The following is a 27612-nucleotide window of genomic DNA, read 5'->3' as shown; positions in this document are numbered from 1 at the left end:
GTTATGTTATGAACCGTCACATTTGACTCACGTCATAACCGTCATCACCAATTCTGAAACCGGCACACCCCTACTTGTGATTTATTTATTCAAAACCTGAAATGGCCGGAGAGACACTTTAAATTGAGCCCTACTACACTATTTTGGAGATCAAAGATGCTGTTCCTGAAGCACCAATGTCTGGTAGTTTTATTAAAGTAACCCCAGTCAGTCTATGAATTTTTCATGATCCTCAGTCTCGGACTCGAGGAGGCTGGCAACGGGTGAGTTTGTCAGGAAACATCAGGCTGTTTTCTGCTTAATTTATCAAAGGTTACACAACACAGCAGCCGGCGGCTGCTCCAAAGACGCTGTTAGATGGGACAGGTGCATGTTTAGTGAGCAATACACGCAGGTTTATTGTTGAACCGGGTTGTGTTGACATTCACTTTATGGGCAGCTGGTTCATTTTCTATAGATATACTGAGCACATCCAACAACTACACTGTAAAAAAATTAGCTGTAGTTATGCAGCTGTTTGCCAGTAACTTACTGAAGATTAAAATGTATGAAATAAAAGGAAAATAGTCAGTTATTCTTCTTTGAATTTGCTGTCATGCTTCAATCCTATAAATCACGTTTTAATTATGTTCTGAAATGTCAAAATTTAACTCCTCATCTGAAACTTAATGAAAGGCTTTTAATGCTTGTGCTAAACCCACTTCAAACCACATGAAGGTGACAAAGCTTCCGAAAAAAGAGACCAAACGTAACTCCAAAATGTCATCAGAGGGTTCAAATGGATAAGTATATTGACTGAAAACTCATTCACTTGGCTTAAGACCACTGCATGTGTTCTTTCAAATGTGTGTGGGAAGTCTTTCAATTTTCAATTTAAGTTGACACTATCTTAAACACCATAGTTGTGTATGTGAGTGCATTTTTAAAATTAGGGCCCACATTCATCTTGTGGAGGTTATGCAATGATTCTGCTTATATTTACATTTATGCATTTGTCAGACACCACTATCAAAAGCGACTTACAGTGCATAACAATATATATTTTCTTTTTGGCATCTGGGTTCGACCTTTTGCGCTGCTGACATAATGCTCTACCAATATTCAGGAGCATCCTTATCTAGAGAATGCAAGACCAAAACAATATTTGACATTTCATTCTCCAAAGTCATCTTGATAGGTAAAAAAAACTGAAGTGTGTTGCCTTCTCTAGTCATTTAACAGAATAGATGATTAGTAATATACTTGGCGTTCTTGTGAAGAGCGTGTGCCTTTATGTGTGAATGGTTTTAGTGATGTAGCGGTCATTGACTGGCAGGTGATGGAGGGTAAAATGTCATTTCATTTTTATTTCTCGCCATTTGCCTGAGAGAGATGACCGTGCTTTTCTTACTCCATTAAATATCGGCTCTGGGATTTTAATGGCTTGTCATTTGCCGAGCTCATAAACACTCAGTTCAGTTCATTTGTAGCAGCCAGCCACTATCACCTCTAACAGAACATTAGACTGAGAGTTTGGGTCGTCATTTAGCATTAGAGCAGATTTTCATAAGTTTATGACAACAACAAGCTGGAAGCTGCTAGTCTGTTACCCAAAATACACCACAGCATGTGCATATAACAGTCACAGTATGCTACTGTACCAGGAATGGGCAACTTCAGTCCTGGAGGGCCGGTGTCCTGCAGAGTTTGGCTCCAACTATAATTAAACATCTGAAGCAGCCAATTAAGGTCTTACTAGGCATACTAAAAACTTTTAGGCAGGTGTGCTGGGGCAAGCCGGAGCTAAACTCTGCAGCCCTCCAGGACTGAAGTTGCTCATCCCTGTACTATATGTTGTATACTGTGCAGTACTGTATCCATTGTCCCATGAGTGATGCAGCATCCAGACTTAGATGGTACCCATTTCGGTTAAGGAGGGGGGTACAATCAGTTATGGCTAAATTTTGAGCTAGGATCCTTGCCCATACAGCAAAAAATATATATTTTTCAAATATAATTTAAATATAATTCAAAATATACAATATCTGTAGTGAAATATTTTTACAAAAAAATTATCTTAACCAATATATTTATAGCCACTTTTTGTATATATGTATAATATATATATATATATATATATATTTTTTTTCCCCAAGCATTTTGTATGTTACAAACCTGTCAAACCTGTCAAAATAACAGGTTTATAAAGGTTAAAATTTTATATATTTTCAACTGCAAAATATGTACTTATCATTTTATATTTTATACATATAAATTTTATACTTTATATGTTTTATACAAACCTTTATATTGTGGCCAAGAAAAATATATTGTTGCTGTATGTGTTGTAAAATTCGAAATGTATTTGTTGCCCCTGAAATACATTTTGAAATATTAATATATGAAGGTTAAAACAAAATATATTTACAAATTCTAAACTTTATTTAATTAAGCTTTACTTACTAAAATGAATCTTTTTGAGAATGCAACCTTCAAATCAAAGAAGCGTCCATTAATCTATTACTTGTCTTTTCATCTGTTTAATATGCACAATATTATCAATTCTGTGCTGCATCCTTGTCACTTTTCAGAAAATTTCGCCGTTTTGATCCCGTTACATTACTTTATTCCGGCGGCAGGCGCTGCAGACGCAAGCAGTCGCAGACGTCATCAGCATCTGAGCGCGGTCGCGGGCTACTCGCTGCTGCATTTTGCTATCTGAAGAATAAAAAAATCCTGACTTTCCACACCCCAGCACGGTAACGGTAATGTGCATTTAAACTCCTCTGTGTTGAAAATGTATCGTTTAAAATGTGAACGTCTCGACGTTATATTAGTAGATTCGTCTCGGTACAACGCCAGAGTTCGCCAAAGTTCATGTGAGGTAAAATTTAGTGCAAAAATGCTTCCACTAATATATTTTTAAAATCATTGTGAACAAATCAATCACGTGACTATTGCTTGTGTCATTTTTATTGTTTATATACTTTTAAGAATTTAATCAAAAAATGTTATAGCATACGCAGTTGTTGTGCAAATGCATTAATGACTATTTAAATAAGTCATTAAACAGAACGTAAAAAAATGCCATAACGTTAGATGTAAATATAAATGTCATTATTCTGATGGGCTATATGGTCGTCATTTAGCATTAGAGAATGAATTCATACAAGTATTTGATATGAAAATTAGTCAACACGTTTATTTTGGTGGTTTTTTTACATGAAGGCTCAGATTGTTAGAAATGTAAGTGGGAGTGCCATGGAAAAGACTGTGAAAGCTCGATAATATTTCCTTTCATGTCTGTGTATGCACAAATTTCTGTAAGCTGTGCTCACTGTGCCCCCTAAAAAAAAACAAGTTGCATGATGCCCCTGATCACTGCCTACAGCATCTATTCTAGAGTCACAGTAACGCAGCGTCTTTCAGACAGTGACCTCAAAAACAATACTGTGTCACATGGTGTTGACAGGAAGAGTAAACTCAGTTACAAAACATCAAATGGTTATTTCAGCTTCAATGAATTGGTCTCCATGGCAACTGTGAATGAAGCAAACAGGGACACAAAATCCCGGGTTGCAGTGAGGGGTGTTTGTGGGGGAAGTCTTCTTTGAAAGAGTTCAAGATCTCTGGTCTTATTAAAATAAAATTCATTCACTATTGCAAATATCACTAACCACACATCTGAATGAGGGGGAATCAAATACATTAACTTTATTATTATCATTATTATTATTTTCAAATGTACAACCTCGTCACTACAGTACAGACCCATGACATTAATATACACAAAATATTAATAAATACTGTGCAATTCATAACACTACACAATCTACAAATGACAAAGATCATTTCATGTTCGAATAAACACATCACTTAAATACATCAAGATAAACTACAGTTGGGGAGAAATTAGTGAATTTACTCCAAGCAAATATTATATTTAATATGAAAAAGTAATTTAGATTATGGTTCATTGGAATGAAAAACACAACAATGAATGTAAATTTTAAAAAATAACAAAAAAGTACTGCAAAAACTAAAACTCCCCAACATCGATCCTTTTGTCACGAACTTTGTTCCTCGCCTTGGTTCGAGCTTTAAATGCAGCTGCATTGTAGAGGTGCTGAAAGACAAAAGCACACAGTTACACCATATGCTCATATTCAAAAGCACTTATATCACGTTGAAAGAAAGGTAAACAACGCCTGCTTACCCGCTCCAGTCTGGAGCTCTTCATAGCTTTCAGAGCAGCAGAATCGATCAACATCGGTGGTCCCAGTTCAAACACATCCCTTATGAACTCGTTCGCCTGCCATTACAAATTCATCTTGTAATTCACACGAATAATAAAAAAAGAATATTAAACCACAGGTGTATTTCCTCAACAAAAACTGTAGCTTTACCTGTAAATGGTAGTTCATACCAGAGCCGACAAACTCTCTGAAAGCGTCATACATTCTCTTCCTCACCCAGCTGTCGATAACCATTCGCTCTGTGCCGAAACGGATCGACTCAGTTTGAAAATCCCCTTCCTATTTCCAGACACAGAAAACACAAAAAGGCGGTCAGTTTCTCAATGAGTCTCTTGGTGAAACCGACAGCCTTTCACTTCCCGTCTTACCTCTACTGCCTTGAGGACATTTCTGAAAACAGATCTTTGCTTTCTCTTGTCAGTTTTGGCTCGGTGTTTGTTGCAGTCGGTGGCCAAAGCGTTCAGCTTTTCACACAATGGCTCCCAGTCATCAAATTCAAAGTCCTGTGGAAATACAGGTCAATGTATCACTCCAACGTCATTAAAATGACTCATTGTAAATGGTAGAAAAAGAGTCAGCTGGTAGAGATTTTGCTATACGCAATACATTTATTTGTGCGGTTATAAATGGGCGGGGCTGCTTTATGTTATCTTCTTACAAGAGCGATAAGAAGTATAGAAGAACAGTAGATACTCAGTTTTAAAATGTTACTTCATCCCTTGAATAGTTTTTGGGTCACCACTATATTTTTGCAATGCAAATCATTATTTTGATGAAATTTGCGAGACATACGGGGTCTACATCTCGGATGAGCTCAAACAGCAGTGCAATGGTCTCTCCGGCAGCGATTCTCATGTTGACATCATCGTTCTCCAGCAGACGAGGAAGTTTTGCAAGATGTCTGAAAAACAGCAATTACATATTGCCAGAAACCTGGAGTACGTTGGACCTTAGGTGCACTGAACACAATTGGAACATACTTTTGCGCGATGGCTCTTATGTGGCTGCCCGTGCAGATGGTGAGCAGCAGGGCCCAGGACAGAAGAGCGTTGGTGTGAAGCTGTGTGGTTTGAGGGCTCACAGAAGGTCTGCTCCCATTCTCCCTAACGTACGAGCGGGTGAATAGGCTCTCAAAGCTCTCCATAGTGGCATACACATCCTGGAAGTGACAAAAACTGACACATTATGTGTCAATCTTAAAACACATGGGAACCCTGATATGGGTGCCACAAAAAGACTAAGATTTTCTAGACTTTCTTCCCCACCTAAAATGTCTCAAAACTTAATGTGGTTATTACTTATTAGAACTTGAAAAAGTGACTGTAAAGTGTTACAACACAAGCAAGTAAATAAGGACAGTTTTCATATTTGGATGCACTATTCTTGAAGTTATCGAATGTTAAGACTTCATAGTTTTGATGTTAAAGCAATACTCCAGCCAAATATCGAAATTCCCCATGATTTACTCACCCTCACACAATCCGAGATACATGTCCATCATCTTTCAGAAGAACACAAGGAATTATTTAAGTAAATGTCCATGCTTTTCAAGCTTTATAATGGTAGAAAACAGGGATCAAGGAACAACTTCTGACTTTAAACCTCAAAAAAAGTGCATTCATCCCCCACAAAAGCACTCCACACGGCTCTGATGGGTTAATAAAGGTCTTTTGAAAGATGATGGACATGTATCTCGGATTGTGTGAGGATGAGTAAATCATGGGGTTATTTTAATATTTGGCTTTAAGTACAAAATCAAAGCTTTAATTGCCAAAATGCATTCTGCACACTTACCAAGATATCATCTTCTGCTACAAGAGTGCAAAGGCCTAGACTTGTTGCGTACTGAAAGATAAGGGTTCAGCAGGTTACAAACGCTTATCTTTAGCTTTCTTTAAAGGGCAATAGCAGGAAAAACACTTACGGCTTGTCTGGCCTGGATGTTGGCGGTTTCATCATTAAGTATGGTCTTAAAAACAGGTTTAAGGGTCTTAAAAACCTCTTCGCTCTCAATTCCTGAACCCAGCTGGATGCACAGGAGACAAGCCAGAGAAGCCGCGGCGCTCTGCTCCACTCCTTTCCCTGGAACACATCACACACATCAGCACAGGAAACTAAACATCACTTCTGCACCATCTTAAGAAAGCCATCTCAAAATGACCGAAATAAATCTGCAAACCTTTCTTCAAACAACGCTCGATGCTGTCTGTGATGGTCATCCTTCTCTCAGAAATAAAGTCGTACAGGATTTTGGTTGCCATGGCGGTCTTTAGTCCATCAAGGGCACCTTGCCTGGTCTTGGCACTGGAAAGGAAAAGTAATAAAGCCGTTCAGACTACCGCAGTGTCGTTTTCTATAAACTGCACGATAGATAGAAAGACAAACCTCTTATCCACTGTGCTGTCGATGTAAACCTTCAGTTTATACTGGAAGTCCTCTTGAGTCATTTCCTCACTTTCACCAGCTGTTAAGCATAACAATCATAATTTTATTCATCTCTGCACTCTCGCTCACATAACACAATACTTAACAAGCCTACGCTAACGTACGCATTTCCATTTGAAAAGAAATGCAGCATGTGTGCACTGCATTAGACCCTGTTCACTGCAAACATCATTGACACGCAGGACACCAGGGCATAGCTGTCGAAATAAATCAGACATGAATAAAGTCATACACCGTACCTTCCTCGGGTGCACTGGTTCTGTCACTGAGGCTGCTGCAGTGACTGAGGGTCTCAATAGATGCATCTTCATCACTGAACGGCTGGACATTCCCCTGTTGTCCCCCTGCAAAACAAACTTTTATTTAAAAAAAAAAAAGTTTTTGTTGGCCAATCGTGGTCCACTTATAACAAATTTAGGAACTGTTGAAAGACAGATCTGAAAGCAGGGCTCAACATAAAGGACTGTGGGCCAGCGTGAGAGACGTTCTGGCCAGTAAACGGTATTGTCACAGTGCTTGGCCCTCAGTCACAAATATTTTTTGCCTGTGGTCGTATGTCTATATGTATTCTTATGCAATTTTATCATTGTGACATTTTAAGCATTGCGAACGTAAATTTCTCAGCAATGTTTAAGGTTTCTCCTTCCCTACTGGTTGTTGTGAACAACATGTGTTGTTTGCCTGGTAGACGTTAAGATGATGGTGCGCCGGCCAAAAACATAATTATTTAACATCTTGGAAGCAGACATTTACTTGGGTAAAACACGACGAAAGAAACAATCCAACATTTACAGTTTGCCGTCAGTTTACAGGTAAAGCAGATTATTTGGGAACCTTTTTGTTGGCCTGTTGTACATGTATACAATTATATTAGATTATTTTTAAATATGTGACCGACACTGAAATCTGAACCACTGGCCTAGTAAAATAAATTCTTTGCATTGAGCTCTGGGAAAGTAACAAGTAAGGCTGCACGATATATCAAAATGTTATCATTTTTGTAATAACAGTATATGCGATATCCAACTAAAATTTATTTTATGTGTCTATCAACCCACATACAACAAAGAAACAGCAACTTGTTGTTTATGTTTTGAGAAAACCAGCACTGAAGGAAGTGAATTATTAGCAACTTTTGTTGCGGTTTTTTAGCTAAATCACTCCTCAACTTGGCCTATTTTTGTTTTTACCGTCGCAAACGGAAATACCTGATGCAGTTTTTCAGCTAATAAAAATAGCATTTCTCTAGGCAAAATGACATACTGCAAGAAATATCAGTAATGGCAGAAGCACATATCGCATATTTCCACAATACGGTGCAGCCCTAACAGCAAGTTTTTGTAGTACACAGACTCAATCAGAAATTTAAAATGGCACCCCCCTCTTAATGATGCTCACACAAAAATGAAATCTTTGCCAACTTAACTAGACAAGACATGGGCAGACGTCACTGTGACCCTAAACACAAACCCTGGCTGTCACATGATGACACATGCATATGGCTGATTATGTTATCAGTCTAAAAAAACCCACAGACTTCTGGAGAAAGTACAAAGTATCTCCCGTCATTCGGCAAAGTCACAGTGTGCCAGGACTGACAAATGTAACCTTATGCAAACAAACAAAAGCACTCCAGGGCTGGCTTAATAAAGTAAATATGTCTATATAAAAAATAACACAATGTGTCGGTTAGTGTGACAGCTGGATACAGGCACATGTGGTTTCTTTATACATCTCCAGAATCTGTGATCTGTGTGACTTCAGCCAGTAGATGGGCTGATAACATTAAACACATATAATGCAGATTAATGTAACATTCTTTAGGTATTTAGGTACTGATCACTTCTCACTTTGTAGTCTGTTCCAAAGCAGGCTCGTGCTATACCAGCAGGCACGTGCACGGCCTTCTATAACCTCTTCAATAACATACACTGACAGCTGCAGGAATAGAACATAATACAATGACAGCAGCTTCACCTTATAAATACAATGAAGATCAATCGACTGGTTCATTTGTCATACAGAGATTTTTTTACGTGACGAAAGCACAATCCTATCAGTTTTCATGACAGCATTTTATTATTTAATTATGATTGCTTTTTTAAAATAACTACCATTGCTTTTGTTTTACACATCTTAAGGCGTATATCTATTTAATAGCTTTAATTAACGTTAATTTTTCAATGTGTTATAATAATCTCATTTTAACAAATAGAAAAAAATAAAATTTTAAACATATAGAAAAAAACACATTTTGTACAGTCGTTGACTCGAGCTGTAGATTACGCTTTTGTGTGTATCAAAAAATACTCCTGGCTGTCAACCAAAGCAGGGCATGCGTTCATGGGAGTTGTAGTTTGTTGTCGTCTCATGTCATCAGTCGAATAACGTCACGGACATTGTTAAGAACTACACATCCCAAAATCCCTTTCGCGTAGGCCACACAAACAACCGGTAATTTCCAGACATTCCAGCCTACTTACCTCTGCCGCTCCTTTTCTTGGCTCGTGGCATCTCGTTTAAATGAGTAGTTCCGCTCCTAAAATCAACCGATACACGACCAGTTTTTACTATATTGTCTTTTCAGTTGAGTATTTTCCAACGGCACAGTGAAATGGTAAGTGTTAAAAGCGATTCCGGTATAAGACTTTGAACGCAAGCGATACATTTTCTCTCAAACACTAGGCTGCGTCAGTGCTCTGCCGCCAAGCGTTTTTATACGGCCGACGATGACGTCCTTAAAAAGGCGTAACTTCACGTGGACCCAGATACAGCCTGACCAATCACGTTACGTGCCGCGCGGGCGTCACCTCAAATGACAGGCTTCCAGATTGTTTTTACTGTCTACGTCTACTGGTTTCTACTGTCACGTCCTAATGCGGCTTCTATGTGTTCACGTTATATTGACAACTAGAATAAAATCCTGTGAAATATATGACATCATATGATCAACGTTTGTGTAAAATTATATGTGTGAAACAGGGTTTACGTTTTGCATAGAGAACACAAATGCAACTCATGCAACTAACCACGTGCAACTCATGTTAAAAGGCTTTTTCGACTATTCCTGTGGTGCTGCAAGAACCGACAGGGGATGACGTCAAAGTACCGCGAGAGCGATTCGAGAAATCATACGGAGACGTCGTCAGTTCTTGCGGCGCCGCATGAAGTAGAATGAGCACAACTGTACATATGTTCAATACTCAGGGCAGGGGGCACGTGGTTTCAAGGCAGTGCTAATGATAATTTAACGAGCTGGTAGACAACTTCATAGACTGTGTCATATACACGTTTTTATATTAAAACCTCTATTTAGGAATGTATAGGTGTATTTTCTAAAAAAAATCACATGACTTGTGATGACTTCTGAAAGCTTTGTGGGATCAGTTACATGTCAGATTTAAGTGTTACTGGTTTGTTCAAATCTCTTAATGTATGACCAATAGAAATAGCGAAGCTTGGCTTTACAGGCTTTTTCATGTAAAATGTAACCTGACTTCACAGTCTAATGGTCTTTAATGAGAACAAACAGAAAGGACACCACTAGAGGGAGTACTTTCTAAATAAAATTCTATGAATAGATATACCCCATGTCAATGACATTCAGTTATTTTAACATTGTTGCATAATTTATGAAGGATTTCTTTTGATGATTCAAGGTCAGTCAAATTAAATTTAGGTCTAAGGCGCATCATGAAACACATACTGTACCATGTCATTGCATCAACTATCCTTGTAGTCTGGTAACAGTCTAATAAATAATGCAATATTTTTATTCTTTCTTTATAAGGAACATATCATCATGTTTTTTCCATATCACCCATTTTGTTTTTTTTTTTTTTTTTTTGAAAGACAGACCAAAAAACGATATAACTGTGGCTTTGACTTGATTTCTTGGGAATTGAGCTCACAGTACGGCTTCACATGAATGCCGATGAGGGGTCTAACCAGCATATCTTCACTTGAATGCAGATATAGAGCTAAAAAAAGACAGGAATGTACTGTTAATGGATGCTGGGTTAATATTTATCCTATATGTGAACTTTGTGTTCAAATATTCATAACACACCCTCAGGCACTGGGCAGTACGTGACATACCCCTGTTAAAAAATTTAAGATATATCAGTTTCTTTAGAAGAAGCAAGATTGTTTGATTTTTATTAAATTATACTTATTTTAATTTTATCTTTCAGCTGTTTTAAGATACACAATTTATCAATTCAAAGGAGCAACTTTTTTGTATTTTAATCCTTTTAATCTTATGTGAGTATATTGTGACAATTGGCTCATAGGTGTTAATTACAGTTTTTCTCGATTACTAAGACACATTTCTTGAATGCTGCTCTCCTTTTCTCTAAACTGTGAACACATAATCCAATTTTCAAGCTACATTCACAAAACCTCAGACATTTCTTGCAAAATAGAGCCCGATCGATATATCGGCAGGCCGATATTATCGGCCGATATTAGGCATTTTCCAAACTATCTGCATTCATAATGGCCGATAAATTAATATAAAAAAAAACGGACGAAACAGCCTTCATTAGATTTCCTCACTGTTGGTGTTTTTGACAGAGCGCTCTGAACCAGTAGCTGCTGGTGGGGTCCAGATTTAGGCGTCTAGCCACTGCCTGAGTACAGTGATCAGCAATTTATATTTTGCTGTTGTTGTTATTTATCAGAATTTGTCTCCAGTCCTATTCAAAGTTATATTTATGAACAAAGTCTTTTAAAACTGGTAACTTTGATTTGGTTGTTGTTTTTGTGTTTTTGTTCAAAGGCCTTTACGTTTCATATCTTAAGTTTGTATTTTTATACATTTTATTTATCAGAACTTTAATATATTTTGATGTTCCTCTGTTCTGTTGTCACATTATCACATTATTTTAGTTTAAACTCAAAAATAACTACAAATAACTAATGTAAGGGAAATCTGTTAATGTTTTGTTGCGTGTTTATAAAAAAAAAAATATTGGCCGATATAAAAACCAACAAACATTTGTTTTCGGTATCGGCCTATAAAATACTATATTGGTCAGGCTCTATTGCAAAACCAAACTTTCACCTCAAAACAGTTCAATCTGTGCTCAAAACTGAACCATGTTATCAAATCGTGCCCCGAGTCAATCAAAATTAAAAACACTACAGAACAGTCACTAAACACTATGTAGAAAAATAGAAAACACAATGCTGGAGAAATAAATGTTTATTGTTCACTGTAGGCTAAATGCATGTTGCGCAAAAAAAACCTGTGCAGTTAGACAAAAAGACAAAACATAAATCTTGTGCAGAACATGGTCAATCACAGTAGCTCTGATTTCATCAGATATTACTGTTCTTTGTCTTCGCTCACCACCTCAACCTCCTCTCACAAAAACTCTTCCTCTCAGATTTCTATCCATTGTAGGGCCTCACAAACCAGTGCTCTCTGAACTGGCTTACTGTATATGTTCCCTCACATCATTAGCCTAATGATGCCATAACATAAGTGTGATCAATTTTGAGTTGTTGTGTTCAAGTGGTGACACATGTGCTGTTATTGTGTTTGACTTTTGTCACCTGTGCTCACCATTATGCAGTACGGGTGCATCACAATAAAAAATGTGTTGGGAAGTTGTGTCTAAACAGGTGAAAAGTGCTTATGGTTTTGGCAAAAGTGTGACTGATTCAATCAGTGGGTTCAGGCACTGAGCATTTGGTTCAGACAATAGGGTTTAGTGTTTTAGCAATTGAGAAAAACTGTAATGCATTAGGGGCCTCATTTATAAAAGTGCGATGTAGGAACTATCCTACATTTCATCTAAGACCATTTCTGAAATGATCGTACGTGTGATTCAGAGAAAAGGAGCGTACGCACAAAAAAACGTGCGTAAGCCTTTTTTTCCAGATGTGCAGTTTATAAATCACAAATGATCTTGAAATTGTGCGTAGCCGAATGCTCTTTAATTTAATTCATTAGCATATAAATATTAAATTATCAAAGTCCAAATTCATCTGACTGCTACAATGGCAGTGGTCAAAATAACATCTTTGTTGTTGATTGCTTAAGTTTTTAATATTTCTAAATTCTAACATGGAAACTTTATTGACATCACTCGAGTTAAGGCGATTATTAGTGGACCTTTCAATTCACGTGTTTTATTTAACTTTACAATAAGGTTCATTAGTTAACATAATGTAATGTATTAACTAACATGAACAATGAGCAATACATTTCTTACAGCATTTATTCATCTTTGTTAATGTAAGTTAATAGAAATAAAGGTTTAATTGTTTGTCCATGTTAAAACGATTGAATTCGCATTCACAGTGCATCAACTAACGATAACAAGATTTTAATAAAGTATTAGTAATTGTTAAAATTAACATTAACAAAGATTAATAAATTCTGTATAAGGGCAGTTCATTATTAGTTAATGGTAACTAATGTAGTTAACTAATGAACCTTATTGTAAAGTGTTACCCATTTAAATATATTTTTTTCACACGTAAACGTAATATTTGTGTTTTAAAAGTTTTGTTTCAGTTTGCCATGCCTCCTGCACGGCGGTGTAAAAATAAGAGATTTTTCGACTTTAAAATTCAAAGATCGTATCATAAACTGTCTGAATATATTCCATATGAATTCATTTGGATTTACAGATGTTTAACATTAAAATCGATGTGTGGGAATAATTTATATTAATTTTTTTAATACCCATCACTCTTAAATGTCGCATGTTATTTTAGGCTACATCGAGGCTTTAAAATGTAGTTCCTTTCACGTCCTTTTAATCATTTACATATGCGTTAAACACCGCGAAACAATTAAGCTATATTAGTTTTAAATTTTTTGAAAAGATGACGAACTAGAAAATCGTTTCCTGAACCTATGGACACATTTTTGCATCGGAATTGCCATACATTTTAAATATCAAAATAGGCCAACATATTTTGTTTAAAATATATTCTAAAACCTTGTTTAATTATTTTGGAGTAGTATGCCTTTCCTTCTTGTTCATTTTCTGTGTGAAACAACCAACAGCGCAGTTTACTTGCTTCGTCCTTGTTGCATTAGTTCAAGATAATTCTGAACAGATTTCTGTAGTTCAAACAACTCTGAATTGTAGTTGAGAACGTCATGGCGCACTATTAAAACATTGTCGGGCTTAAATTGGGCTCGGGCTTATAATTACAGTTAATTTATCAGTCGGGCCGGGCTCAGACACAACGTGCAGGGGCCTTCGGTTACGTTTTTTTGGGCCCAATAAGCTCTAATACAGATGATGCTGACGCTGTAAAAGTTTCGAATATGCCTATACCTGCAATACTGCAATATTGCCACAAGGAAACGTGCGTATGTCAAGTCGGTAAGTACTTTTCCACCTCAAAGACGAGTTTTATAAATCTGAGCGTTGGAGTGGATTTGAGCGTACGCACGGTCTAAGATCAAATCTGTGCGTACAGACGCTTTATAAATGAGGCCCCTGGTGAAGAGCAGGCACAAACACACCACCCAGTCACAGGTGTATTCCAGAGTATCCAAATATCCAACACAGATAACGACAATGACTGGAAGCCTCTGGTAGATAGAGTCAGATTAGTCCATGCAGCATACAAACATAGTTAGCACTGGACAGTGTGTTTGTGTGTGAGAGTCTTAGGCTATGTCCACACGAAGCCCGCGCATTCCCTATCCGATAATTTTTTTTCCTTGCTCTGAAAAAAATAATCCGTAAACACGAAACCACTGAAACCGACTGAAAGCGGTGTAGTATATATGCCGGACCAGTATGGGGCGCTGTAATTCTGCCACAGATATACACTATACACGGAGAAGAAGACTTTGAGCATGCGCATAACCAACGTATGGTGTTGTCCATTATCGCTTGTTGGTCACCACAACTGCATAGAAGCAATAGATTTTGCTGTAATAAAGCTAGGCTTTAGTAGCTTCTGTAGCACGAACACAATCACGTAGTCCGCCGTTATTGTTGTTACGTGTGACGCTTCCGACACGTGATGTGATGACGTTTTCGCTTCACAAAATTTATCCACTTTAGGACCCGGTTTAAAAAAATTGCGGATTCAGTCTCCCAAAACGCCGGATCCGTGTGGATGAAACGCCAATACGATAACAAATTTATACGTATACAGTGATACGCGTCTCCGTGTGGACAGACCCTAAAATGGTGCAGAGATGATAAGGTGTGCCAGGTGATCGTGATTAGTAATTGGGTGATTTTGATCTGGTAAAGTGAGTGGGGGAAAAACCTGGGCTGCGTTCAGCCCCGACAAAACGTTGCACAACGTTTATTAAACAGAAACAGTGATGCGTTGAACACCCTGTTGTGATGACGCAAGAGTTGCAACTACGGTAGCTGAGAGGCCATGCTTTGTGTTCTTTTATAAATGTTTCTGAAGCCTGATGAAATCGTTATAAATGTGTGTTTAATACTGTAAAATATCCTCCATGTTACAGTCACTGACCTGGCCGTCCAGAATGAAAGACAACATTTCAACTTGAACCCATTTAGCAAACCCATTTACTATCGCGTGGTTTTATACATCTTGCCGCTGATTGGGCCGACATTTCTGACACACCCACCAAACAAGTGAAAACGCTTCTAAAACCTGTTGCATTCCGTTGCACACCGTTTCAAGAAAACATGTCGTTCAACCCCGAAACCGTAGCAAAACGTTGCGCACCAATGTGAGATTGAACGTGCCCCTGGCAAATCCGTGACATCACTCATATAAACAAATTTTTTATATATTTAAAAAAAAATCCTTTCACTTAAATATTCTCAAAGTTTTTGTATGTAAATGTTATTGCAATTATATTTGTCTCTAAAATTCCAATATAGAAATTATAAAATGGAAAGCTAAAAGATTATTCATTAGCCTTCCCACCCCACAGTTGAGTCAAGACTGGATCATTGAAATAATCAATTAGATTAAAATAAAATGTGACTGAATCACAAAAAACAGTCATAAGTACCACAGGTAAATTTGTAGCAATAGCCAACAATTCATTTTATAGCTCAAAATTTTAGATTTTGATTTATTCCAAAAAGCATTAGGATATTAATCCAGGACTAGGCATTTTATTTTTCTCATCCTTACATTTATTTAAATTCCTTTAAATCTAGGTCTGGGCCGATACAACTTTTTCATGTCTGATACCGATGTCGATACCATAACCTTGAGTATTTGTTGATACCTAAACCTAACCAGTTACAAACGTTAGAAAAACGTTCTTAAAACGTTAATATAATGACAAATTGAAGGTTTCAAGAACGGTTTTAAAAACATCCTTAGAACATTAATATCATGGTGAATGGAATGTTTTAATAACGTTTTGAAACACGTTCTTATAACATTAATATAACAACAAACCGAACCATTCTAGAAACGTTTTTAAAAACGTTCTTGTAACCAAACAATAACGTTAATACTACGTCTAAAAACAGGACGCTTATACTGTCTAAGAACGTTTAAACAATGTTTTTATAACCTGTTACAAACGTTAGAAAAACTTTCTGAGAACATGAATGTAATGGTGAATGGAACGTTATAATAACGTTTTTAAAAACGTTCTTAGAACATTAATATAACAACAGACTAAACCTTTCTAAAACGTTTTGAATAACGTTCTTATAACCAAACAATAACGTTAATACCACGTCTAAAAAACTGGACACTTTTAACGTTCTAAGAACGTTAAAAAATAAAAGTTTTCCAAACTTTCGTAAGACGTTACAGGAACGTTTTTATAACATAAAATTGTTGGCTGGGTTGGTATCGGATTGGATTGTACTCCCTTCTACAATATTCGATCTGGCCATTTTTGCCAATACCGGACTAATATCGATACTGCATATCGGATCGGCTCACCCCAATTTAAATCCCCAGAAGATAAATTTTTATGCTAACATTTTTAGAATTTTCCACTATGCAATGGTAAGGTTGTAATGCTAACAATACAATTATAACGTTTTCAATGCTGCCATTGTAAGAAAGTTACATTGCATACACCATGGTAAAGTTTTCAATGTTACCGTTTTAAGAACGTTATATTACATAAACAATGGTAACGTTTTCAAGGCTAGGGTGTGCAGAATGTTCTGCTAATAAAGCAATTTTAACGTTTGCAATGCTACCGTTTTAAGAACGTTACATTACATACACAATGGTAACGTTTTTAATGCTAGGGTGTGCAGAATGTTCTGATAACAAAGCAAATATAACGTTTGCAATGCTACCGTTTTAAGAATGTTACATTACATACACAATTAGGGTTGTAACGGTATGAGATTTCCACGGTATGATAATCGTCTCAGAAACTATCACGGTTTTGCGGTTTACTGGTATTAAACACTTATTGTTATTATTATTATAATAACGGTAGCTCAGTTGGTAGAGCGGAGGACTGTAGTTGGTTAAATTGTCATCCTTATGTTGCTGGTTCAAATCCGGCTCAAAGGACGATTTTAATCCGCTGTATCTCAAACTGCTTTCTGTTAACTGTATAACTAACACTGTGCTACCCTCACATTAGAGGTCTACACGGGTCTTCAAACTGCATCCTTCTAATGGTATGTCACCACACTACCCTCACATACCTGTGTAAATTATATCTTCCGAGCCCTTCGATAGCTCAGTTGGAAGAGCGGAGGACTGTAGTTGGTTAAATTGTCATCCTTAGGTCGCTGGATCAAATCCGGCTCGGACGACAATTTTTATCCACTGTATATCAAACTGCTTCCTGTTAACTGTATAACACTGTGCTACCCTCACATTAGAGGTCTACACGGGTCCAAAAATTCCTACCTGAACCCGATCAGACCCGCAAATGCGCTACACTGAACCGACCCGGACCCGTCTGTTGTTTTGAAAGCAGGACCCGACCCGGACCCGTCTATTATTTAAAATCTGGACCCGGATCCGACGAAGACCCGTCTATTATTTAAAATCTGGACCCGAACCCGTCCGGGAAGACACAGACCCGACCGGCAAATATTCTTAGCTAAATGTTATTAATAAGTCAATAAACAAGTAGCGAAAATTAAACTTTTTGTCTTACCCATAGTTAGTCTTCTCCCTCCTTGTACCTGTCTGTGTGATGCACAATCCTTATTTCCAAGAAAGTTCCATCCATGTTATTCCTCTCTTGACGATTGAAATGTTTAATGCTTATTCCAGCTTTTAAAGTCCACTTTACAGTCATGGTGATTAATAACGCAGTTTTACATCGGGTCAACTTGCTTAATAATGTTTGCCCATTTGGATTATAATAACGATTGCTCGTTCAGTGCCATGGCTGCTTTCGTTGCTTCTTTGATATCATCTCTGTGCTCTTTGAGTCGCGAAAACTTTAGATATAACAGCAAGACGGTCAATTTATAATATTATTATAAAAATTAGAGAAGTCAGTGCAAATTGCGCGGTACTGCGAAATAGGTCCCGCCTTCTAAATAAAAGAGCCAATTGTCAAAGGTAAAGTCATTGCGTCTCACTGCAGAAGCTCCTGACTGGTAGCCAGAGACACATTAAAAGAGCACATGCGCGTTAGCTGCCTGGTTGGAGCAACCAAATATAAACTTTTTAACGCAATTTTAGCGTCATAGAAAAAAATGTATGCGACAGTTCATCTAAGTTTTTGTAGCTGATTTTGAAATATTTTATTTAAATGTGAGTGTGTGTTCTCCGAGTCCGATTGAACTCGGGTATTACCCACAATGTTAAACAGACCCGGGACCCGAAGTAATAGATTAAGACCAGACCCGGACCCGGCTGATCATTTAAAATATATTCCTTGTAGACCTCTACCTCACATACCTGTGTAAAGTAGATCTTCTAAACCCTTCGATAAATCAGTTGATAGAGCGGAGGACTGTAGATGGTTAAATTGTCATCCTTAGGTCGCTGGTTTAAATCCGGCTCAAAGGACGATTTTAATCCGCTGTATCTCAAACTGCTTTCTGTTAACTGTATATCACTGTGCTACCCTCACATACCTGTGTAAATTATATCTTCTGAGCCCATCGATAGCTGAGTTGGTAGACCGGAGGGCTGTAGTTGGTTAAGTTGTCCTCCTTAGGTCGCTGATTCAAATCCGGCTCGACAGAGTATTTAAATCTAGTGTTCTTTAAACTGCTTCGTGTTTACGGTATATCACCACACTACCCGTGTGAATTGCACCATTACAACCCTTTGATAGCTCAGTTTGTAGAGCGGAGGACTGTAGTTGGTTAAATTGTCATCCTTAGGTCGCTGGTTCAAATCCGGCTCGAAGGAGTTTTTCTCTTTATTTTGCTGTTCTTCAAACTGCTTCCTGCCAATGGTATATCACCACAATACCCTCACATCCCTGTTTATATTAGCCCTTCCAAACCCTTCGATAGCTCAGTTGGTAGAGCGGAGGACTGTAGTTGGTTAAATTGTCATCCTTAGGTCGCTGGTTCAAATCTGGCTCGAAGGAGTTTTTTCTTTACTTTGCTGTTCCTCAAACTGCTTCCTGTTAACTGTATATCACTGTGCCTACCCTCACATACCTGTGTAAATTAGCCCTTCCAAACCCTTCGATAGCTCAGTTGGTAGAGCGGAGGACTGTAGTTGGTTAAATTGTCATCCTTAGGTCGCTGGTTCAAATCCGGCTCGAAGGAGTTTTTTCTTTACTTTGCTGTTCCTCAAACTGCTTCCTGTTAACTGTATATCACTGTGCTACCCTCACATACCTGTGTAAATTATATCTTCCGAGTCCTTCGATAGCTTAGTTGCTAGAGCGTAGGGCTGTAGTTGGTTAAGTTGTCTTTGTTAGGTAGCTGGTTCAATTCTGGCTCGAAGAACGATTTTAATCTGCTGTATCTCAAACTGCTTCCTTTTAACTGTATATCACTGTGCTACCCTCACATACCTGTGTAAATTATATCTTCCGAGCCCTTCGATAGCTGAGTTGGTAGAGCGGAGCGCTGTAGTTGGTTAAGTTGTCTTTGTTAGGTCGCTGATTCAAATCCGGCTCGACGGAGTATTTAAATCTAGTGTTCTTCAAACTGCTTCCTGTTTACAGTATATCACCACACTACCCTCACATACCTGTGTGAATTACACCATTACAACCCTTTGATAGCTCAGTTTGTAGAGAGTAGGACTGTAGTTGTTTAAATTGTCATCCTTTGGTCGTTGGTTCAAATCCGGCTCGAAGGAGTTTTTCTCTTGACTTTGCTGTTCCTCAAACTGCTTCCTGCTAATGGTATATCACCACAGTACCCTCACATCCCTGTGTAAATTAGCCCTTCCCAACCCTTCGATAGCTCAGTTGGTAGAGCGGAGGACTGTAGTTGGTTAAATTGTCATCCTTAGGTCGCTGGTTCAAATCCGGCTCGAAGGAGTTTTTCTCTTGACTTTGCTGTTCCTCAAACTGCTTCCTGCTAATGGTATATCACCACAGTACCCTCACATCCCTGTGTAAATTAGCCCCCATCCCTTCGATAGCTCAGTTGGTAGAGCGGAGGACTGTAGTTGGTTAAATTGTCATCCTTAGGTCGCTGGTTCAAATCCGGCTCGAAGGAGTTTTTCTCTTTACTTTGCTTTTCTTCAAACTGTTTCCTGCTAATGGTATATCACCACAATCCCCTCACATCCCTGTGTAAATTTGCACTTCCAAACCCTTCGATAGCTCAGTTGGTAGAGCGGAGGGCTGTAGTTGGTTAAATTGTCATCTTTAGGTCGCTGGTTCAAATCCGGCTTGAATGAGTTTTTCTCTTTACTTTGCTGTTCCTCAAAGTGCTTCCTGCTAATGGTATATCACCACAGCACCCTCACATCCCTGTGTAAATTAGCCCTTCCAAACCGTTCGTTAGCTCAGTTGGTAGAGCGGAGGACTGTAGTTGGTTAAATTGTCATCCTTAGGTCGCTGGTTCAAATCCGGTTGAAGGAGTTTTTCTCTTTACTTTGCTTTTCTTCAAACTGTTTCCTGCTAATGGTATATCACCACAATCCCCTCAAATCCCTGTGTAAATTAGCCCTTCCCAACCCTTCGATAGCTCAGTTGGTAGAGCGGAGGACTGTAGTTGGTTAAATTGTCATCCTTAGGTCGCTGGTTCAAATCCGTCTTGAAGGAGTTTTTCTCTTTACTTTGCTGTTCCTCAAAGTGCTTCCTGCTAATGGTATATCACCACAGCACCCTAACATACCTGTGTAAATTATATCGCTGCAACCCTTCGATAGCTCAGTTGGTAGAGCGGAGGACTGTAGTTGGTTAGATTGTCATCCTTAGGTCGCTGGTTCAAATCCGTCTCGAAGGAGTTTTTCTCTTGACTTTGTTGTTCCTCAAACTGCTTCCTGCTAATGGTATATCACCACAGTACCCTCACATCCCTGTGTAAATTAGCCCTTCCCAACCCTTCGATAGCTCAGTTGGTAGAGCGGAGGACTGTAGTTTGTTAAATTGTCATCCTTAGGTCGCTGGTTCAAATCCGGCTCGAAGGAGTTTTTCTCTTTACTTTGCTCTTCTTCAAACTGCTTCCTGCTAATGGTATATCACCACACTACCCTCACATACCTGTGTATATTATATCGCTGCAACCCTTCGATAGCTCAGTTGGTAGAGCGGAGGACTGTAGTTGGTTAAATTGTCATCCTTAGGTCGCTGGTTCAAATCCGGCTCGAAGGAGTTTTTCTCTTGACTTTGCTGTTCCTCAAACTGCTTCCTGCTAATGGTATATCACCACAATCCCCTCACATCCCTGTGTAAATTTGCCCTTCCAAACCCTTCGATAGCTCAGTTGGTAGAGCGGAGGACTGTAGTTGGTTAAATTGTCATCCTTAGGTCGCTGGTTCAAATCCGGCTTGAAGGAGTTTTTCTCTTTACTTTGCTGTTCCTCAAAGTGCTTCCTGCTAATGGTATATCACCACAATCCCCTCACATCCCTGTGTAAATTTGCCCTTCCAAACCCTTCGATAGCTCAGTTGGTAGAGCGGAGGATTATAGTTGGTTAAATTGTCATCCTTAGGTCGCTGTTTCAAATCCGGCTTGAAGGAGTTTTTCTCTTTACTTTGCTGTTCCTCAAACTGCTTCCTGCTAATGGTATATCACCACAGCACCCTCACATCCCTGTGTAAATTAGCCCTTCCAAACCCTTCGTTAGCTCAGTTGGTAGAGCGGAGGACTGTAGTTGGTTAAATTGTCATCCTTAGGTCGCTGGTTCAAATCCGGCTCGAAGGAGTTTTTCTCTTTACTTTGCTTTTCTTCAAACTGTTTCCTGCTAATGATATATCACCACAATCCCCTCACATCCCTGTGTAAATTAGCCCATCCCAACCCTTCGATAGCTCAGTTGGTAGAGCGGAGGACTGTAGTTGGTTAAATTGTCATCCTTAGGTCGCTGGTTCAAATCCGGCTCGAAGGAGTTTTTCACTTTGCTTTTCTTCAAACTGTTTCCTGCTAATGGTATATCACCACAATCCCCTCACTTCCCTGTGTAAATTAGCCCTTCCCAACCTTTCGATAGCTCAGTTGGTAGAGCGGAGGACTGTAGTTGGTTAAATTGTCATCCTTAGGTCGCTGGTTCAAATCCGGCTCGAAGGAGTTTTTCTCTTGACTTTGCTGTTCCTCAAACTGCTTCCTGTTAACTGTATATCACTGTGCTACCCTCACATACCTGTGTAAAGTATATCTTCCGAGTCCTTCGATAGCTTAGTTGCTAGAGCGGATTGCTGTAGTTGGTTAAGTTGTCTTCGTTAGGTCGCTGGTTCAATTCCGTCTCGAAAGGGGTACTTAAATCTAGTGTTCTTAAAGCTGATTCCTGTTTACGGTATATCACCAAACTACCCTCACACACCTGTGTAAATTACATTTTTTGGACATTTCGAAGGCTCAGTTCACAGAGAGTAGGACTGTAGTTGGTAAAATTGTCATCCTTATTTCACTGGTTCAAATCCGGCTCAAAGGAGTTCTTTTCTTTAATTTGCTGTTCTTCAAACTGCATCTTGCTTATGGTATGTCACCACACTACCCTCAAATCCCTGTGTAAATTAGCGTTTCCAAACCCTTCGGAAGCTCAGTTGGTAGAGCGGAGGACTGTAGTTGGTTAAATTGTCATCCTTAGGTCGCTGGTTCAAATCCGGCTCGGAGGACGATTTTAATCCGCTGTTTCTCAAACTGCTTCCTGTTAACTTTATATCACTGTGCTACCCTCACATACCTGTGTGAATTATATCTTCCGAGCCCTTCGATAGCTGAGTTGGTAGAGCGGAGGGCTGTAGTCGGTTAAGTTGGCTTCGTTAAGTCGCTGATTAAAATCCGGCTCGACGGAGTATTTAAATCTAGTGTTCTTCAAACTGCTTCCTGTTTACGGTATATCACCACACTACCCTCACATACCTGTGTGAATTACACCATTACAACCCTTTGATAGCTCAGTTTGTAGAGAGTAGGACTGTAGTTGGTTAAATTGTCATCCTTAGGTCGCTGGTTCAAATCCGGATCGAAGGACGATTTTAATCCGCTGTTTCTCAAACTGCTTCCTGTTAACTGTATATCACTGTGCTACCCTCACATACCTGTGTAAATTATATCTTCCGAGCCCGTCGATAGCTGAGTTGGTAGACCGGAGGGCTGTAGTTGGTTAAGTTGTCCTCGTTAGGTCGCTGATTCAAATCCGGCTATTTAAATCTAGTGTTCTTCAAACTGCTTCCTGTTAACGGTATATCACCACACTACCCTCACATACCTGTGTGAATTACACCATTACAACACTTTGATAGCTCAGTTTGTAGAGAGTAGGACTGTAGTTGTTTAAATTGTCATCCTTTGGTCGTTGGTTCAAATCCGGCTCGAAGGAGTTTTTCTCTTTACTTTGCTGTTCCTCAAACTGCTTCCTGCTAATGGTATATCACCACAGTACCCTCACATCCCTGTGTAAATTAGCCCTTCCCAACCCTTCGATAGCTCAGTTGGTAGAGCGGAGGACTGTAGTTGGTTTAATTGTCATCCTTAGGTCGCTGGTTCAAATCCGGCTCGAAGGAGTTTTTCTCTTTACTTTGCTGTTCCTCAAACTGCTTCCTGCTAATGGTATATCACCACAGTACCCTCACATCCCTGTGTAAATTAGCCCTTCCAAGCCCTTCTATAGCTCAGTTGGTAGAGCGGAGGACTGTAGTTGGTTAAATTGTCATCCTTAGGTCGCTGGTTCAAATCTGGCTCGAAGGAGTTTTTTCTTTACTTTGCTGTTCCTCAAACTGCTTCCTGTTAACTGTATATCACTGTGCCTACCCTCACATACCTGTGTAAATTAGCCCTTCCAAACCCTTCGATAGCTCAGTTGGTAGAGCGGAGGACTGTAGTTGGTTAAATTGTCATCCTTAGGTCGCTGGTTCAAATCCGGCTCGAAGGGGTTTTTTCTTTACTTTGCTGTTCCTCAAACTGCTTCCTGTTAACTGTATATCACTGTGCTACCCTCACATACCTGTGTAAATTATATCTTCCGAGTCCTTCGATAGCTTAGTTGCTAGAGCGTAGGGCTGTAGTTGGTTAAGTTGTCTTTGTTAGGTAGCTGGTTCAATTCTGGCTCGAAGGACGATTTTAATCTGCTGTATCTCAAACTGCTTCCTTTTAACTGTATATCACTGTGCTACCCTCACATACCTGTGTAAATTATATATTCCGAGCCCTTCGATAGCTGAGTTGGTAGAGCGGAGCGCTGTAGTTGGTTAAGTTGTCTTTGTTAGGTCGCTGATTCAAATCCGGCTCGACGGAGTATTTAAATCTAGTGTTCTTCAAACTGCTTCCTGTTTACAGTATATCACCACACTACCCTCACATACCTGTGTGAATTACACCATTACAACCCTTTGATAGCTCAGTTTGTAGAGAGTAGGACTGTAGTTGTTTAAATTGTCATCCTTTGGTCGCTGGTACAAATCCGGCTCAAAGGATTTTTTTTTCTTTAATTTGCTGTTCTTCAAACTGCATCCTTCTAATGGTATGTCACCACACTACCCTCACATACCTGTGTAAATTATATCACTGCAACCCTTCGATAGCTCAGTTGGTACAGCGGAGGACTGTAGTTGGTTAAATTGTCATCCTTAGGTCGCTGGTCCAAATCCGGCTCGAAGGAGTTTTTCTCTTTACTTTGCTGTTCTTCAAACTGCTTCCTGCTAATGGTATATCACCACAATACCCTCACATACCTGTGTAAATTATATCGCTGCAACCTTTCGATAGCTCAGTTGGTAGAGCGGAGGACTGTAGTTGGTTAAATTGTCATCCTTAGGTCGCTGGTTCAAATCCGGCTTGAAGGAGTTTTTCTCTTTACATTGCTGTTCCTCAAAGTGCTTCCTGCTAATGGTATATCACCACAATCCCCTCACATCCCTGTGTAAATTTGCCCTTCCAAACCCTTCGATAGCTCAGTTGGTAGAGCGGAGGACTGTAGTTGGTTAAATTGTCATCCTTAGGTCGCTGGTTCAAATCCGGCTTGAAGGAGTTTTTCTCTTTACATTGCTGTTCCTCAAAGTGCTTCCTGCTAATGGTATATCACCACAATCCCCTCACATCCCTGTGTAAATTTGCCCTTCCAAACCCTTCGATAGCTCAGTTGGTAGAGCGGAGGACTGTAGTTGGTTAAATTGTCATCCTTAGGTCTCTGGTTCAAATCCGGCTTGAAGGAGTTTTTCTCTTTACTTTGCTGTTCCTCAAACTGCTTCCTGCTAATGGTATATCACCACAGCACCCTCACATCCCTGTGTAAATTAGCCCTTCCAAACCCTTCGTTAGCTCAGTTGGTAGAGCGGAGGACTGTAGTTGGTTAAATTGTCATCCTTAGGTCGCTGGTTCAAATCCGGCTCGAAGGAGTTTTTCTCTTTACTTTGCTTTTCTTCAAACTGTTTCCTGCTAATGATATATCACCACAATCCCCTCACATCCCTGTGTAAATTAGCCCTTCCCAACCCTTCGATAGCTCAGTTGGTAGAGCGGAGGACTGTAGTTGGTTAAATTGTCATCCTTAGGTCGCTGGTTCAAATCCGGCTCGAAGGAGTTTTTCACTTTGCTTTTCTTCAAACTGTTTCCTGCTAATGGTATATCACCACAATCCCCTCACTTCCCTGTGTAAATTAGCCTTTCCCAACCCTTCGATAGCTCAGTTGGTAGAGCGGAGGACTGTAGTTGGTTAAATTGTCATCCTTAGGTCGCTGGTTCAAATCCGTCTCGAAGGACGATTTTAATCCGCTGTATCTCAAACTGCTTCCCTTTAACTGTATATCACTGTGCTACCCTCACATACCTGTGTAAATTATATCTTCCGAGCCCTTCGATAGCTGAGTTGGTAGAGCGGAGGGCTGTAGTTGGTTAAGTTGTCTTTGTTAGGTCGCTGATTAAAATCCGGCTCGACGGAGTATTTAAATCTAGTGTTCTTCAAACTGCTTCCTGTTTACGGTATATCACCACACTACCTTCACATACTTGTGTGAATTACACCATTACAACCATTTGATAGCTCAGTTTGTAGAGAGTAGGACTGTAGTTGGTTAAATTGTCATCCTTAGGTCGCTGGTTTAAATCCGGCTCGAATGACGATTTTAATCCGCTGTATCTCAAACTGCTTCCTGTTAACTGTATATCACTGTGCTACCCTCACATACCTGTGTAAATTATATCTTCCGAGTCCGTCGATAGTTGAGTTGGTAGACCGGAGGGCTGTAGTTGGTTAAGTTGTCCTCGTTAGGTCGCTGATTCAATTCCGGCTCGACGGAGTATTTAAATCTAGTGTTCTTCAAACTGCTTCCTGTTTACGGTATATCACCACACTACCCTCACATACCTGTGTGAATTACACCATTACAACCCTTTGATAACTCAGTTTGTAGAGAGTAGGACTGTAGTTGTTTAAATTGTCATCCTTTGGTCGCTGGTTCAAATCCGGCTCAAAGGAGTTTTTTCCCTTAATTTGCTGTTCTTCAAACTGCATCCTTCTAATGGTATGTCACCACACTACCCTCACATACCTGTGTAATTTACATCACTGCAACCCTTCGATAGCTCAGTTGGTAGAGCGGAGGACTGTAGTTGGTTAAATTGTCATCCTTAGGTCGCTGGTTCAAATCCGGCTCGAAGGAGTTTTTCTCTTTACTTTGCTCTTCTTCAAACTGTTTTCTGCTAATGGTATATCACCACAATCCCCTCACATCCCTGTGTAAATTTGCCCTTCCAAACCCTTCGATAGCTCAGTTGGTAGAGCGGAGGACTGTAGTTGGTTAAATTGTCATCCTTAGGTCGCTGGTTCAAATCCGGCTTGAAGGAGTTTTTCTCTTTACTTTGCTGTTCCTCAAAGTGCTTCCTGCTAATGGTATATCACCACAATCCCCTCACATCCCTGTGTAAATTTGCCCTTCCAAACCCTTCGATAGCTCAGTTGGTAGAGCGGAGGATTGTAGTTGGTTAAATTGTCATCCTTAGGTCGCTGTTTCAAATCCGGCTTGAAGTAGTTTTTCTCTTTACTTTGCTGTTCCTCAAACTGCTTCCTGCTAATGGTATATCACCACAGCACCCTCACATCCCTGTGTAAATTAGCCCTTCCAAACCCTTCGTTAGCTCAGTTGGTAGAGCGGAGGACTGTAGTTGGTTAAATTGTCATCCTTAGGTCGCTGGTTCAAATCCGGCTCGAAGGAGTTTTTCTCTTTACTTTGCTTTTCTTCAAACTGTTTCCTGCTAATGATATATCACCACAATCCCCTCACTTCCCTGTGTAAATTAGCCCTTCCCAACCCTTCGATAGCTCAGTTGGTAGAGCGGAGGACTGTAGTTGGTTAAATTGTCATCCTTAGGTCGCTGGTTCAAATCCGGCTCGAAGGAGTTTTTCACTTTGCTTTTCTTCAAACTGTTTCCTGCTAATGGTATATCACCACAATCCCCTCACTTCCCTGTGTAAATTAGCCCTTCCCAACC

The 27612-nt window shown here is 39.4% G+C and overlaps 1 protein-coding gene and 11 non-coding genes across 12 annotated transcripts; 11 read left to right on the top strand and 1 right to left on the bottom strand.

Moving 5' to 3' along the window:
* Positions 1 to 3668: 3668 nt before the first annotated feature.
* Positions 3669 to 9391, bottom strand: ifrd1 (interferon-related developmental regulator 1). The gene is made up of 12 exons (XM_065265633.2): positions 9164 to 9391; positions 6920 to 7024; positions 6621 to 6699; positions 6415 to 6539; positions 6160 to 6317; positions 6030 to 6080; positions 5216 to 5394; positions 5028 to 5136; positions 4604 to 4738; positions 4386 to 4514; positions 4196 to 4291; positions 3669 to 4105 (listed from the first exon to the last, which is right to left on the bottom strand). Exons 1-12 carry the CDS (start codon positions 9192 to 9194, stop codon positions 4019 to 4021), a joined length of 1284 nt encoding a protein of 427 aa, XP_065121705.1. The 5' UTR covers positions 9195 to 9391; the 3' UTR covers positions 3669 to 4018.
* A 9849-nt stretch (positions 9392 to 19240) lies between these two features.
* Positions 19241 to 19327, top strand: trnay-gua (transfer RNA tyrosine (anticodon GUA)). Its single transcript is given in 2 exon segments — positions 19241 to 19277; positions 19292 to 19327. It is a non-coding gene; the product is annotated as a tRNA-Tyr (tRNA).
* A 638-nt stretch (positions 19328 to 19965) lies between these two features.
* trnay-gua (transfer RNA tyrosine (anticodon GUA)) lies at positions 19966 to 20052 on the top strand. The gene is given in 2 exon segments: positions 19966 to 20002; positions 20017 to 20052. It is a non-coding gene; the product is annotated as a tRNA-Tyr (tRNA).
* Positions 20053 to 20146: 94 nt separating this feature from the next.
* On the top strand, positions 20147 to 20233 carry trnay-gua (transfer RNA tyrosine (anticodon GUA)). The gene is given in 2 exon segments: positions 20147 to 20183; positions 20198 to 20233. It is a non-coding gene; the product is annotated as a tRNA-Tyr (tRNA).
* An 832-nt stretch (positions 20234 to 21065) lies between these two features.
* On the top strand, positions 21066 to 21152 carry trnay-gua (transfer RNA tyrosine (anticodon GUA)). Its single transcript is given in 2 exon segments — positions 21066 to 21102; positions 21117 to 21152. It is a non-coding gene; the product is annotated as a tRNA-Tyr (tRNA).
* A 97-nt stretch (positions 21153 to 21249) lies between these two features.
* On the top strand, positions 21250 to 21336 carry trnay-gua (transfer RNA tyrosine (anticodon GUA)). The gene is given in 2 exon segments: positions 21250 to 21286; positions 21301 to 21336. It is a non-coding gene; the product is annotated as a tRNA-Tyr (tRNA).
* A 281-nt stretch (positions 21337 to 21617) lies between these two features.
* trnay-aua (transfer RNA tyrosine (anticodon AUA)) lies at positions 21618 to 21704 on the top strand. Its single transcript is given in 2 exon segments — positions 21618 to 21654; positions 21669 to 21704. It is a non-coding gene; the product is annotated as a tRNA-Tyr (tRNA).
* Positions 21705 to 21985: 281 nt separating this feature from the next.
* trnay-gua (transfer RNA tyrosine (anticodon GUA)) lies at positions 21986 to 22072 on the top strand. Its single transcript is given in 2 exon segments — positions 21986 to 22022; positions 22037 to 22072. It is a non-coding gene; the product is annotated as a tRNA-Tyr (tRNA).
* Positions 22073 to 23603: 1531 nt separating this feature from the next.
* On the top strand, positions 23604 to 23690 carry trnay-gua (transfer RNA tyrosine (anticodon GUA)). Its single transcript is given in 2 exon segments — positions 23604 to 23640; positions 23655 to 23690. It is a non-coding gene; the product is annotated as a tRNA-Tyr (tRNA).
* Positions 23691 to 25617: 1927 nt separating this feature from the next.
* Positions 25618 to 25704, top strand: trnay-gua (transfer RNA tyrosine (anticodon GUA)). Its single transcript is given in 2 exon segments — positions 25618 to 25654; positions 25669 to 25704. It is a non-coding gene; the product is annotated as a tRNA-Tyr (tRNA).
* A 992-nt stretch (positions 25705 to 26696) lies between these two features.
* trnay-gua (transfer RNA tyrosine (anticodon GUA)) lies at positions 26697 to 26783 on the top strand. The gene is given in 2 exon segments: positions 26697 to 26733; positions 26748 to 26783. It is a non-coding gene; the product is annotated as a tRNA-Tyr (tRNA).
* A 649-nt stretch (positions 26784 to 27432) lies between these two features.
* trnay-gua (transfer RNA tyrosine (anticodon GUA)) lies at positions 27433 to 27519 on the top strand. Its single transcript is given in 2 exon segments — positions 27433 to 27469; positions 27484 to 27519. It is a non-coding gene; the product is annotated as a tRNA-Tyr (tRNA).
* The last annotated feature ends 93 nt before the right edge of the window (positions 27520 to 27612 follow it).

Source organism: Paramisgurnus dabryanus, chromosome 1 (assembly GCF_030506205.2).
Source record: "Paramisgurnus dabryanus chromosome 1, PD_genome_1.1, whole genome shotgun sequence".
Lineage (NCBI taxonomy): Eukaryota > Metazoa > Chordata > Actinopteri > Cypriniformes > Cobitidae > Paramisgurnus > Paramisgurnus dabryanus.
Note: the sequence above shows the minus strand (reverse complement) of the source record. Positions and strands in the feature narration are given on the sequence as shown.

What these genes read in the sequence shown, in the direction of transcription:
- ifrd1 (XM_065265633.2), bottom strand. Translation starts at nt 9,194, where the DNA reads ATGCCACGAGCCAAGAAAAGGAGCGGCAGAG. An exon ending in AACCAGTGCACCCGAGGAAG is followed by an intron (nt 6,700 to 6,919) that starts GTACGGTGTATG and finishes TATGCTTAACAG; the next exon opens with CTGGTGAAAGTGAGGAAATG. An exon ending in TCATCCGAGATGTAGACCCC is followed by an intron (nt 4,739 to 5,027) that starts GTATGTCTCGCA and finishes GTATTTCCACAG; the next exon opens with GACTTTGAATTTGATGACTG.